Source organism: Esox lucius, chromosome 13, assembly GCF_011004845.1.
Source record: "Esox lucius isolate fEsoLuc1 chromosome 13, fEsoLuc1.pri, whole genome shotgun sequence".
NCBI classification, from domain to species: domain Eukaryota; kingdom Metazoa; phylum Chordata; class Actinopteri; order Esociformes; family Esocidae; genus Esox; species Esox lucius.
In genome coordinates, this window is record NC_047581.1 from 32538385 (window position 1) to 32552281 (window position 13897).

The window sequence follows — 13897 nt, forward strand, 5'->3', positions numbered from 1 at the left end:
ACACAATCTAGTCAGTTAACATCATAATTATTTTTTAATGTAGCTGTCAATTCCGTTTTTTCACTAGTTTCTATTTAGGACAAAAATGTATCAGTCACACATGGAACCCCCCCCCCCCCTCCCTTTTCTTCTTGCCCCAAGGATGAATGCCACAATTTCATCAAGGTCCTCCTGCAGCAAAACGATGACACCTTGTTTGTGTGCGGAACAAATGCTTTCAACCCCTCCTGTCGAACTTACAAGGTACAGCTGCACTGCTCTATGGCCACGCTTCACCTGCTACCAGGGTGCTACAAAAACAATGCACTGTGTTTCACCCACACGGCTACAATAATAAAGGAGGAGAAGGTGTGGAGGGAAGGACATTGATAGATTACTTCCAAAAGCCCACGGTCAGATGTATCATTTCAGCCAGGTGTAGTCCGACACGCTTGATTAAAAAGCAGGGAGACCTTCTCCAGCATGGAGGCCCAGCGGTGATGATAGCCTAATCAAGGCAGACCACCGCCTTGGGTTGTCAAGGCATTTCTGGAATAGTTTCAAGATTGCTTTGGCTTCGGCTTTGAATAATTACCCCCTGGGATCGTAGTGACTTTAGAGAAGAGGGTCGTCTTATTAAGCTATCTAACTGAAAATGGGGTTGTTTTCTCGATCTAACATTGTTCCGAGAATTTAGAATTTGAGGTGCACATTCTGTGGGCACAGTTAGTTTTGGTGTCCCCCTGCTTCCCATTTCGCACACTTTTAACTGTTATTGGGGTTATATTGTCAACAGAATAATGATACCCGTAACGTGACCAGTGCCCCTGTTAAAGTGCGTAGAACGTGACGGTGAAATGCACAGGCCGCCGTGGCTGTTGGCCGTTGTCAGGCTCCGCCGGCTGGCCGGTTCCAGGATAGGCCGTCATGGTTCTGGTCCAGGGGGAACCAGAATGTGTGTGCATGCAAGCATCCACCTTGGCCGCGGTCTAACTCTCCATCTCGCCGGGCTGACAGGCCTGAAAAGAGCTTCTGTTTCGGGGCCAACCTCATACCGCATTAATCAGAGCCACGGGGAGGCGGGAGCGCTGTACAAACGACAGCAGCTACACTCCACCAACCCCCCATCCCCGTCCCCTCTCGCTCACACCCCTTGCCGCTCCCTTTCCCACCTCCCGAGGGCCCGCCTGTTAGCCAGCTCCTGTGTCGACACCACCACTTGTGTACCCGGGCTGCTCAGACGGGCACCTTGGCAGCCGTGGGTCGCTCCCCTGAGCCTCCGCCCAGCTCGTCGTGTGTTACAGAGCCTCCCTCCCTCGGCTGCCTGATATATTACAACACCTGCTGCCGGGGACCACCCCAGTCTTTATCCTGGAAACCTGACCCATCCTCTGTTCCTGTCCCTACTACAGCCACAGTAGTTGCCCCTGTCCCAGCCCCTACCGTGGCCCCTGTCCCAACCCCTACCGTGGCCCCTGTTCCAATCCCTACCATGGCCCCTGTCCCAACCCCTACCGTGGCCCCTGTTCCAATCCCTACCATGGCCCCTGTCTCAACCCCTACCGTGACCCCTGTGTCAACCCCTACCGTGACCCCTGTCCCAACCCCTACCGTGGCCCCTGTTCCAATCCCTACCATGGCCCCTGTCTCAACCCCTACCGTGACCCCTGTCCCAACCCCTACCGTGGCCCCTGTTCCAATCCCTACCATGGCCCCTGTCTCAATCCCAACCGTGGCCCCTGTCTACCGTGGCCCCTGTCTCAACCCCTACCATGGCCCCTGTCTCAACCCCTACCATGGCCCCTGTCTCAACCCCTACCGTGGCCCCTGTCTCAACCCCTACCATGGCCCCTGTCTCAACCCCTACCGTGGTCCCTGTCCCAACCCCTACCGTGGCCCCTGTCCCAACACCATTGCCCTAACCTGGCACCAGCACGACAGGCAGCCGACAAGTGAAGCATGACTGTCTCAGTAAGAGAGTCAGTGCCCTGAATATATGTACACCCTGATTTCCCACAGTGGCAGTAAACACTGTGTGATAACAACAAAGGCATGATGTTGAAACGACGCACAAGGCCTTTTCCACGGTGGAGGCAACCAATTATAAGGCTCCTGGTGGCTATGGTAGAGCAGTCTTTATTTTCTATTTGTATTATTAATTAGCATATAGGGCCTTAACCACTGTGCTAATGAATTAATTTACGTCTTCAGGGTTATGTTTAGCTTCTGGTGTATGGATTGTTTGTGAAAGGCAGTGCAATGTCTTCGCGAGAAACGACATAATTGGTTATTCCTTTTTCTTCTTGCTGTTTGATGGTGACTTGACCTCATATATCTCCCGATTGCCGGGAGGCTCCTCCTCCTTTTCAAATGGCAGGAATAGATCACTGTCAGAAAGCCAAGCCCACGGTGGACAAAGGTCATTGCTACAGTGAAATTAAACAGGCAAGAGTGGGACCTCCCTCCCTCCACTGGCGCTTCTCGCGACAGAACCCAGAGAACTGGTTGCGCTACGCCAGTCTGTCAACACACGCAGTGGCACGTTTGAAACGACTGCCCTCAGACTAGCCACGCCTTAGCGGCAAATAGAAAAATAATGTAATTGCATTTCCTGTCTTGAAAGTGCGTGTCTTTTAAACGGGTCTCTGTTTATACAATTATTCTTGTCCTGATAGCGGCGGGAGAGAAAAATCAACTGCTGCTGTTGGTTTTCATAAAGTAAGGTCACAAGTAATTTTCACTGCCAAATCAACTTTGACTATTCCTCTGGAAGCGATTTCAGCACTCAGTGAGTGTGTGCGACCTTTTTAGTGGGCAGATGATAGCTGTTTCCTCCGAGACAGGAATAGAAAACAAAATGACCTGTTTAGAGACCAGAAAGGCGGCGTAAGCCTTTTTGGCAAGCTGCAGTCTTTGTCGAAAGAGGCGAAAAAAACAGCTCTATGTAACGATGTCAGCTCACAGCAATCTTGACCCCAGCCATTGGGATGAGCCTTACCTTTCACCCAATATGACCCTCAGACTCTGGAGCCCCACTCCTGGGTTAAATATGGTGACATTCAACACATTATCCAATGAGGACGGGGTTGGAATGGGTGTGGTTAGGATAGAGGATGGGATTAGGATAGTATGGGTGGGATTAGGATAGAGGGTGGGATTAGGATAGTATGGGTGGGATTAGGATAGAGGATGGGATTAGGATAGTATGGGTGGGATTAGGATAGAGGATGGGATTAGGATAGTATGGGTGGGATTAGGATAGAGGATGGGATTAGGATAGTATGGGTGGGATTAGGATAGAGGGTGGGATTAGGATAGTATGGGTGGGATTAGGATAGAGGATGGGATTAGGATAGTATGGGTGGGATTAGGATAGAGGATGGGATTAGGATAGTATGGGTGGGATTAGGATAGAGGGTGGGATTAGGATAGTATGGGTGGGATTAGGATAGAGCATGGGATTAGGATAGGAATGGTTAGTATGTGTGGGTGGAGTAAGTACAGTTTAGGTGGGGTTGGGATACTGTTGGATGGATGGGGTTGGGATAGGATGGGTGTGGTTAGGATAGGATTGATGGGGCTGGAATAGCCGGGTGGGGTTGGGATAGGATGGGTGTGGTTAGGATAGGATTGATGGGGCTGGAATAGCCAGGTGGGGTTGGGATAGGATGGATGGTGTTGGGATAGGATGGGTGAGGTTGGAATAGTCGAGTGGGGTTGGGGGAATAAGATAGGGTGACTGTACAACGGATATTTCCCCACTGACCTCTGACGTCTCTCCGCAGATGGACACCTTGGATGCGGTTGGGGAGGAGATCAGCGGGATGGCTCGTTGCCCCTACGACTCCAAACATTCCAATGTTGCCCTTTTTGCGGGTGAGAGGGACACCCATCAGCAATATGTTACTGGAATGTGAATGTGGTTTGGGAAAGTACAGATTAGCCTTTAGCCCGGAGAAGCTTGCATTACCACAGCAATGTGTTTTATACTGGGTATTTTCTATACAGTAGAACTGTGTGTCTAAAGTTCATCATATCCTGTTCCAGTGGTTCCCAAACTTTTTTTTTACTGAATTCTGGCCTGCACTGAATACCTCTGAAGTGCCCCCGGATGTGCATTTCACCAGAAAGCTTATGGACTCATGAGTCTTCTCAAGTACCCCCTGTAAATGGTACAAGCAGCCCCAGGAGGCCTGACCCCTGTTAGTGAACCACTGTTCTAATCAATACAACAACAACAAAGAATTGTTAAATAGATGCATATTTGTACACATGTACATTTACACAATATAGCCAGTTGTTCTTTTTATTAATTAAATGTTAGGTTAATTGAAAACTCAAAATTCTCGATTTGAAAATTAGGATGCATCTATAATGATAGAATGCTTCTACAGTTTTTCTCGATTGCTTATAAGCATCGGTCAGTGATGAAACCACAATAACAAAACTCTTCACAAAATGTGCATTACCAACATGCATCAGTGCAAAACATGCATCACCACCAAAACTCACTAAACCAACCAAAACACTTCTTACACCAAAACACTTCATACACTTCAAAACAAGCTTGTTCCACTACAAAACTGGCAACAATTCTCAATCAGAAACACTCAAAACACACTGACCTAAAAAACACTAACAACAAGGATCATTACATAAATGACAGAGTTTTATCTTGTAGGTTTTTTTTAATTATTTTTCACATGAATCAGTATTTGATCATAGAATAAGAAAAACACCTCACTTTAATGACTGTACTAAAGTACAGCGGGGCAAAAAAGTATTTAGTCAGCCACCAATTGTGCAAGTTCTCCCACTTAAAAAGATGAGAGAGGCCTGTAATTTTTATCATAGGTACACTTTAACCATGAGAGACAAAATGAGGAAAGAAATCCAGAAAATCACATTGTAGGAATTTTTATGAATTTATTGGTAAATTATGGTGGAAAATAAGAATTTGGTCAATAACAAAAGTTAATCTCAATACTTTGTTATATACCCTTTTTTGGCAATGACAGAGGTCAAACGTTTTCTGTAAGTCTTCACAAGGTTTTCACACAATGTTGCTGGTATTTTGGCCCATTCCACCATGCAGATCTCCTCTAGAGCAGTGATGTTTTGGGGCTGTCGCTGGGCAACACAGACTTTCAACTCCCTCCAAAGATTTTCTTTGGGGTTGAGATCTGGTGACTGGCTAGGCCACTCCAGGACCTTGAAATGCTTCTTACGAAGCCACTCATTCATTGCCCGGGCGGTGTGTTTGGGATCATTGTCATGCTGAAAGACCCAGCCACGTTTCATCTTCAATGCCCTTGCTGGTGGAAAGAGGTTTTCACTAAAAATCTCACAATACATGGCCCCATTCATTCTTTCCTTTACATGGATCAGTCGTCCTGGTCCCTTTGCAGAAAAACAGCCCCAAAGCATGATGTTTCCACCCCCATGCTTCACAGTAGGTATGGTGTTCTTTGGATGCAACTCAGCATTCTTTCTCCTCCAAACACGACAAGTTGAGTTTTTACCAAAAAGTTATATTTTGGTTTCATCTGACCATATGACATTCTCCCAATCCTCTTCTGGACCATCCAAATGCTCCCATCCAAACCTCAGACGGGCCTGGACATGTACTGGCTTAAGCAGGGGGACACGTCTGGCACTGCAGGATTTGGCACTGCAACAAAAACATACAAACATCAACAAGTATAATTGTATTATAGTATAATCACTAGCCTCTGTGTATCGTAGGGGCCAATGAGTGGTTTGTGTAACAGCAAACCATCATTGGACAGTGCTGCACACATTGTGATGTTAGATCCTCTCTGGCCTGGGACATCCATGGTGGCTCTCTATCCAATCACATTTCTTCCCCTGCAGTGTGTTTTTGCCATGTTGAATCCAGCTTCATCCATAAAGATGAATTTATGTGCAGTTTGACTGCCTTCCGTCTCCATTACTCTCTAAAAAACAGTAAATCCATAGTATTACAGTACTTTACATTATGTGTAAATGTGTAAATACCCTGTTTGGTTATTGAACAGACATCTGACCTGGATATATTGATACCAGGGTTCTTTCACACATTCACCGTTTCTCTGAAAGGGCACAGTGTACAACACTTGGGTCGGTTTTCAGTTGAAACTGCAATTAACTGTGTTTGGATTGACTAAATATTCTAACATAATTAAAATGTTTTAACAATATAAAATTCACTTTATATATCAATCTGGTTACTGCAGAAATGCACACCAGTTGCCATCATTCTGTTTTGAATGTGTTTTTAACCATTTTGAGAACAGTTTGTAAGCATTTGAGAAAACGTGCTGTGAATATATTGTTTTGTAGGTGGTTGAGTTTGAATGAGAAAAGAGTTCATGGATTTTGGGGGATGTGTTCATTGAATCCATTTTGTGTGAAGGCAATGAGAAATTATTCACAGTTTGGTTCGCATACACTTCTGTTTTGCTGACTGTGTGAAGAGTTTTGTTACTGTAATTTCTGTATTGTTTGATGCTTGTAAGCAATCGGGAAAAACTGTAATTCTCTGAGGCCAATTTTGATATTGATACAGTAGCAGAGTATCACGAATAAGGAGCAGTCTGTTGTTGAACTCTGGGCCACATTTGTTCCGTGTTTCTGGGAGGAATCTGCTGCTTGGCAGATGTGGATTGTGGCTAGTTTGGAAACACATGAAGCTATTGTGGTTTTGCACCAAAAAAAAAGGAATCTTCTCCCAAAAAATTGTGATTAAAAATAAATAAAAAAGACGAAAGCCCCGAATGAGTCAGCTTTCCGTTCGTGGTTTACAGCATCTCAGACCGAGGAGCTGCTAAAGTGATTCAGTCTCATTGATATTTGCTTTGAACCAATTTATGAGATTTCCTATTTTTCTGTGTACAGCCAAGGCAGAGCCTTTAGATTACCAGTTATTGGGGGAATCTCTGAGTAATCACGAGGGGTTCTCTGCTATCCTTTCAATTATGTAGTTAAAGGTTTCCAATGAAACCATTCAACTGAAAGAGCTGAGATCATCCTCGTTGCATGTACGGTTTGTGTGTGCGCGTGTGTGTGTGTGCTTGCGTGTGTGTGCGTGTTTTTTAGGTCTATTTTTACTCATGGGGACCAAAACCAGAAGAAATTAGAATCATGGGGACCTTTTGCCTGTCCCCATGAGGCAAAAGTCAATTTCTGGCTCAGTGTTTAGGTTTAGGGTCAAACTTACAATTCATTTTAGAGTTAGAATTGGGGTTTCTTTAAGGCCCAGGCGTTGCTGGTTAAGTTTAGTGTTAAGGTTAGGTATTACATCTAGGTAAAGTTTAGGCATAAATGTTACTTTACTGAGGTTAATGTTAGGGTTAGGGTAAGATTAGGGTTAGGTTAAGGTTAGGGTTAAGATTAGGGCAAGGGAGCATGCAATTTTCTATATAAACTTGTCTGTGTGTGTGTGTGCGTGTGTGGGTGCGTGTTTGTTCTGTTTGTTTTAAATGAGCATGGCTACAATGTGTACCCACTGTTCTTGTTGTGGTCGTGGCACATGTTTGTTGATTCAGTCATAGAGACCAGCATATCTGAGTGTGTTTGCTTGTTCACCCCATGACATCTTATCCTCTCTCTCTCTCTCTCACTCTCTCTCTCTCCAGATGGAAAGCTCTACTCCGCCACAGTAACAGATTTCCTAGCGATCGATGCAGTCATTTATCGTAGCCTCGGAGACAGCCCAACTTTGCGCACTGTCAAACACGACTCCAAGTGTCTAAAAGGTGAGCGGGGTATCCCCCATCAGAGGTCTAATGGCTGGAAGACGTAAAGATGTACACCCAGCCAACAACGGGCGATGGTTTGGAAAACAAACCGAAGCTGGAGTGAAAACAGGGGGGTGATTTGCTACAGCACCACACTTTATTTCAGGCTGTCAGTCTGACAACAAATCCCACGGCAGTTCTATTCTCTGGGAATTGGCAGCCCCTGGGAACGACCACATCATGTCCAGGTTGTCAAAGCAGAATGGGCAGACACATTAGCCTCCATATTTAAATAGCCCCCCTAATAGAGGCGATGGATCGAGCTGCCCCCGGGCTTTATCTGTGGCTCATTGCACACTGTGATTGATACTTGAGGTATTGGGTGTAAAATGGGGTCTCTGATCGGTTATGTCATGACGCACCGCCTTTTTTCCCCCCTCCCCAGAGCCGTATTTCGTGCAGGCAGTTGACTACGGAGACTTCATCTACTTTTTTTATCGGGAAATTGCAATGGAGTACAACACAATGGGAAAGGTAAGCTGACTGGGCCTGTCTGTCCAGTTTCTGTAAATTCAGTTAAGGCTACTTCCTTCTGAATGGGGAGACAGGATGTGCTTTGGGGAATAAACAGGAAGTGGGTGTATCAAGTATCTGGGAGGGTGGTCAGGAAGATCAAAACAACCTATCGTCAACCCTTGATAATATAGAAAAGGGATGTAGTTCTAAAAATAGTTGAAAATACTAGGTCTGGAACTTGTATTACCTGACTGTTCTCGTGCTATTGTTTGACCTGTTGCTCAAGCTTGCCGTTTCCTCAAAGTGTTTCAGAGTTCTCCTCTGAAATGCGACCGATGAGGACGAGAGGAAAGGAAATTGAGTGTATTTTTCATTCAAGGTTTTAAACAAGGGGGATATATGAAAGACGTTTCAATTAATCCACTCATTTCAGTAGGAGAAGGTTTAATACCTACAAGGAAAACATGATATGAAAATTAATTATATAAACATGATATATTTCTGATTGAACCGGGAGCAGGGGAAAAGGGATTTTCACGCGAGTCCCTGCTGACGTGTGTGATACTGCAGATGAATACCAAGTTCTCTGGTTATTTCTCATACCAATACAACAGTCATGTGGAGGAATACGCCACACGATTTGGTGGCCAGTTGAAGGGGCTGAAAAGGGTTGCTTTCTGCTTCATTAACTACATTTTTGACAAAGACATTAGTTAGATTTACATTAGGAAATGTTGCTCATTAAATAATCAGTAACATTTTAGAATTTGAAATGTTCTCCTAAACGAACCGTGGTTACGGGTTGCAATAATTGATAATAGTAGGCTTTACATTCTTTATGTGGCTGGGAGAGTAAGAAAACCAGCCAGCCAAAAGGTGTGTGGATTTATCTGAAACACCTAATCTGTCATGTGTCCTTCAGGTGGTGTTTCCCCGGGTGGCCAGGGTGTGCAAGAACGACAGGGGTGGCTCTCAGAGGGTTCTGGAGAAACAGTGGACCTCCTTCCTGAAGACGAGGCTGAACTGCTCCATCCCCGGAGATTCCCACTTCTACTTCAACATCCTGCAGGCCGTCACGGACGTCATCCACATCAACGGGCGAGACGTCGTCATGGCAACTTTCTCCACACCTTACAACAGGTACGATTAGCCGGCAGCCGCACCGAGGAAAATTCATTTCCCAGGCACACCCGGCGTGTAATTCACTGTCACAATAGTTTTGTGGCCTTTTGTCAGGTACGTAGTGTTATTCCTGCTGCATAATTCATATTGGGAATGGAGAATAATTTAAGCCGTGAGTTTTTATCTAAATTGAAATTACAAAGGAGCCGTAGAGCGGCCACATATTGTAATTCCCATTTTATGGCGGTTTTCAGGCGATAAGACAATTGCTTGTGACAATGCAATTGAGCATGGTTAATGGGCATTAAAAGTCAATGAAGCAGCCTGGAATTCCTATAAGCGAAATTTGATCTGGGCACGAACGTCTGTTAGCGGGCGAAATGAGAGGGAAACCATTTTGACTCGAGGTAGAAATTTCTGAATTTATTAGTCATTCATTAACCAAGTGCCTTGGCAGCCTGGTTGGCCTCTCGCTCAGTACATAGCCAACGCCGGCTGATTACTGAGATTTACAGCCAGGGCCATGAGGTTAACAGAATAACAGCTCTGTCACTGTCACAATCCTGCCCTTGTACGCCGCCTGTCTGTGCCAAGGCAGCTGAAATGCCTCTAAGAAACAGCCGGGAGTCACACTAGTGATTCAGAGCTACACTATGTAGGGAGGAATCCTACGAATCGGACTGATTAATGGCCTCCTTGGGGGCCGGAATGTTTCCGCAGCATTCCCGGGTCGGCCGTCTGCGCCTATGACATGGCCGAGGTGGCCAATGCCTTCACGGGACGTTTCAAAGAGCAGAAGTCTCCGGATTCTACCTGGACACCTGTTCCGGAGGAGAAAGTTCCAAAACCAAGGTAGGCACATTACCCACCACCCCCCTGCCCCGCATAGTCCCGCACCTACGTGCTCCGATCCACGCGTGCACACACACACCGTCAGCATGAAAGAAGCTCAATATCAGCTAACGAAGCATGAGATCATTTTCCAGATGGCTGCCTCATTCTACAAATGCACCGGCCTGATCAATCTCCATCTCGGCGCTCCTAATTATCCGCCCAGGAGCGGCTCCTTTTCTCTGGTGAAACGAGTGTTTAAAACAGAGGTCTGCGGAGTGGGATCGTAAGCGACGTCTCTCCCCATATGGCTGCCGATGAAGTTGAGAGCAGCAAGATACCACCCTGGGAGATTAGCATAAAATTATGTGTTTGTGCGAAACAGGGTCAGGTGTTAACGAGATCTGAAATCGTCGTTGCGTTTATTCAATTTCATTCTTTTTTTTGGGGTCCACGTTAACACTGGATAAACCTGAGTTTTTTTTGTTGTTTTTTTTTGCACTCGCATTGATTTTGTCGTTGGTTTTGTTTGCTCCTCCGTCTTCGGCAGCAGCAGACGTTTTTTTCTCGTCTCGGCGCCTCTTCTGCCTGTCTGTGTGTGTTTGCGATGGATTTCACTGAACCCTGTCTGCCCTGGAAGAGACGTTTAACTGGGGCGTGTCAACGCTCTACCCCTCTTCTGATTGATGATTTTGTGGCCTTGCTGTGGCGAGGTGCTATAAACCCTTTTTATTGGCCGTGGAGAGGTGCGAACCCCTTTGAACGGATCTCCCATCAAAGACAGCTTCCCCTTTGCAGCGCCTCCTCCTGCTCCCCACCTCCCTGTGAAGGAGATCAAATGGCCGCTCCCTCTGTCTTGACCTGCTTCTTTCGTCCACTTCAGGCCCGGATGCTGTGCCGGCACCCCGTCCTTGGAGAGGTACAAGGTCTCCAACGAGTTCCCAGATGACACCCTGAACTTCATCAAGCAGCACCCGCTCATGGACGAGGCCGTGCCGTCCATCGCCAACAGGCCCTGGTTTCTGAAGACCATGGTGCGGTGAGTAGGGGTGGGGCTCGGCTGGTACCGTGTGGAACCAGCGATGCCGGGGTTCAATTCGTATGGCAGCTTGGGTCAGTGGGAAGAAGTTGGAAAACACTGTTGGTTGCTCTGGGTAGAAGCTTCTCTTAATGACTTAAATGTAGAAATGGGATTTTCTACCACGAGCCACACTGACTCACTGCTATTGTACATTGGTTATTCACTCTCCACATCTGTATACTTGGGAAAACCAGTGGTGTAATTATACATGGCAAAGTGTTGCATTAGATGACATTTTGAAGGCATTTGTGTACGTCCAAAGCAGACACTTTTATGAAGGGAAAAGGTCTCGGTAACAATGTCACAGCCTCTGTTTGCATTATGGCCCTGACATAGAAACCCAGACATAGAAATATAGAAACCCAGACGTAGAAATCAACCGTAAACTGAATCTGTAATAGGACTTTATACCATCTGCTCCCTGAAGGGACATCTCTACAATTTGAGCTTTTGTGACAGATCGGAGTGAACTATTAAGTCCTATCAACTATGAAAACCTATTTCCTGGCCTGATATATGCGCTTGCTGCTAGCCAGGCACAATCTGTAGTGAGGAACTGAAAGATATCCTTCTTGAGATGTCCAATTATCTTTAATGGGTCATAGCCATGGACAGAATACTTGTTATTGCTGTTATTGTTGATGGTACAAAATCATGGACATAGCAGATACAGACATTCAGTGTCATTTCCAACCAAACAGCCTCAGTGGGAGAGAGGTTCGTATCGCATTCATTTACTCAGATTATGTAAAATAGTAATGTTCTCTCTCCAGGGCAGACCCTGCAGTTTTACAGTGTTTCATGACCTTGTATGAAGACATTGAATCTTTAAATAGGCAAATGTGTTGTATATTTGGTTTTAATCATTTCCATCTCGCCAAATTAAATGTATTTGCATATAGATCTGCAAATTATAGATTGTAGATCATATAAGATACTAGTTAAATAGATTAGACAGAGGATAACAGGAGTTTAACCGAAAGGTAAATTACAACATTCAAAGTCTAGAGATGATATCCATAAATAAATAAATCCATCTCCTTGTTCCAGATACCGACTGACCCGGATAGCAGTGGACAACATAGCGGGTCCCTATCGGAACCACACTGTCGTTTTCCTCGGCTCGGAAAAGGGGATTATTCTGAAATTCCTAGCCAAGATGAACAGCGGTTTCCTGAATGACAGCCTCTTCCTGGAGGAGCTCAACGTGTACAACCCGGAGAAGTGTGTATTCCATTAGCTAGCCGCGCTACTTACCCAGGCAACGCTGCCCAGGCCATCCAGATGGCTACTCTATCATTTAAAGAGTTTCATCAGGTTACACTGCAACGACCGCAGCTACTAAATTAAAGAGGCCGTCCGCGGAACACAGCAACAGGGATTCAGACCGCAAAGCTCTACTCTTACAAATGTACAATGATTAAAGAAAAACATAGAGGGGACTGTGTTAGACTTTAAAGCCCGTCTGATATCTCTCCATAATACATTACGTGGGGGGCTTTTGGAATATTGGGAATGGAAATGAGTGAACAGAAAATATAACGGGGCCTGTGCAAAAGCAAATATTTAGATGTCCTAGATGAGCTCATAGAGCCAACAGCTGGAGCCCACGGCAGGTCGTTCAAGGTGACAGGAGTTTGCCCTTGTTATCCGACCACTTACGGGTCATGTGACACGGGCGGGGCGGGGTCGAAGGACCTCTCTGCGGCTTGGGCCGAGCAGTCTCTGCCTGGCGGCCATCTGGCCTGAGAGGATAGCGTAAGTGACCGGGTTGGTACCAGGATCTGGGCTTGCCCGCCGTGGTTTACATGGCGTGGATGGACTGTAAGCTCTAATTGAGGGCTCTAACGCAGGGCTGGAGGTAAATCCCTCCTCTGGGGCAGATAAATTCCCTGCACTGCAGGATTAACGTGGGCCCTCTCTTATACCCCACAGACAAAGATACTTGGGTGGGGCTTTGCGTTCCTGTATCAACAGAGACCAGGGTGGTTTTAAGTGCTTGGTTAGTGCTGAGAGCTCCTGATGTCCATCTGTCTATCCCCCCCCCCCTTCACTCTGACTGTCCTGCCTCTAACCCGTAATCCCTGCCCAGGTGCAGCATTGACGGCGTGGATGACAAGCGGATCGTCAGCATGCAGATCGACAGCCAGGGGCACTCTCTGTTCGTGGCCTTCACCTCCTGTGTGGTCCGGGTCCCGCTGTCTCGCTGCGAGAGGCACGGCAAGTGCAAAAAGTAGGTTTGACAGACAAAACCCTCCCCGTCCGCCCGTTCCCACTGACTCAGGACTTCACAGACAAACCCCTCCCCGTCCACCCGTTCCCACAGACTCAGGACTTCACAGACAAACCCCTCCCCATCCGCCCTTTCCCACAGACTCAGGACTTCACAGACAAACCCCTCCCCGTCTGCCCGTTCCCACAGACTCAGGACTTCACAGACAAACCCCTCCCCGTCCGCCCGTTCCCACAGACTCAGGACTTCACAGACAAACCCCTCCCCATCCGCCCTTTCCCACAGACTCAGGACTTCACAGACAAACCCCTCCCCGTCCGCCCGTTCCCACAGACTCAGGACTTCACAGACAAACCCCTCCCCATCCGCCCTTTCCCACAGACTCAGGACTTCACA

The 13897-nt window shown here is 46.6% G+C and overlaps 1 protein-coding gene across 8 annotated transcripts in view; it reads left to right on the forward strand.

The window, feature by feature from the left end:
- The window catches only part of sema6a (sema domain, transmembrane domain (TM), and cytoplasmic domain, (semaphorin) 6A), a 69428-nt gene that overhangs the window by 38962 nt on the left and 16569 nt on the right, over positions 1 to 13897 (forward strand). For all 8 annotated transcript variants that reach the window (XM_013136917.3, XM_020052821.3, XM_029124669.2 and 5 more), the window contains 9 exons: positions 142 to 243; positions 3765 to 3855; positions 7617 to 7736; positions 8164 to 8252; positions 9157 to 9374; positions 10077 to 10208; positions 11071 to 11226; positions 12319 to 12492; positions 13361 to 13501. In XM_013136917.3, the coding sequence (XP_012992371.1) occupies positions 142 to 243; positions 3765 to 3855; positions 7617 to 7736; positions 8164 to 8252; positions 9157 to 9374; positions 10077 to 10208; positions 11071 to 11226; positions 12319 to 12492; positions 13361 to 13501 (1223 nt within the window). The remainder of the gene's footprint in view (positions 1 to 141; positions 244 to 3764; positions 3856 to 7616; positions 7737 to 8163; positions 8253 to 9156; positions 9375 to 10076; positions 10209 to 11070; positions 11227 to 12318; positions 12493 to 13360; positions 13502 to 13897) is intronic.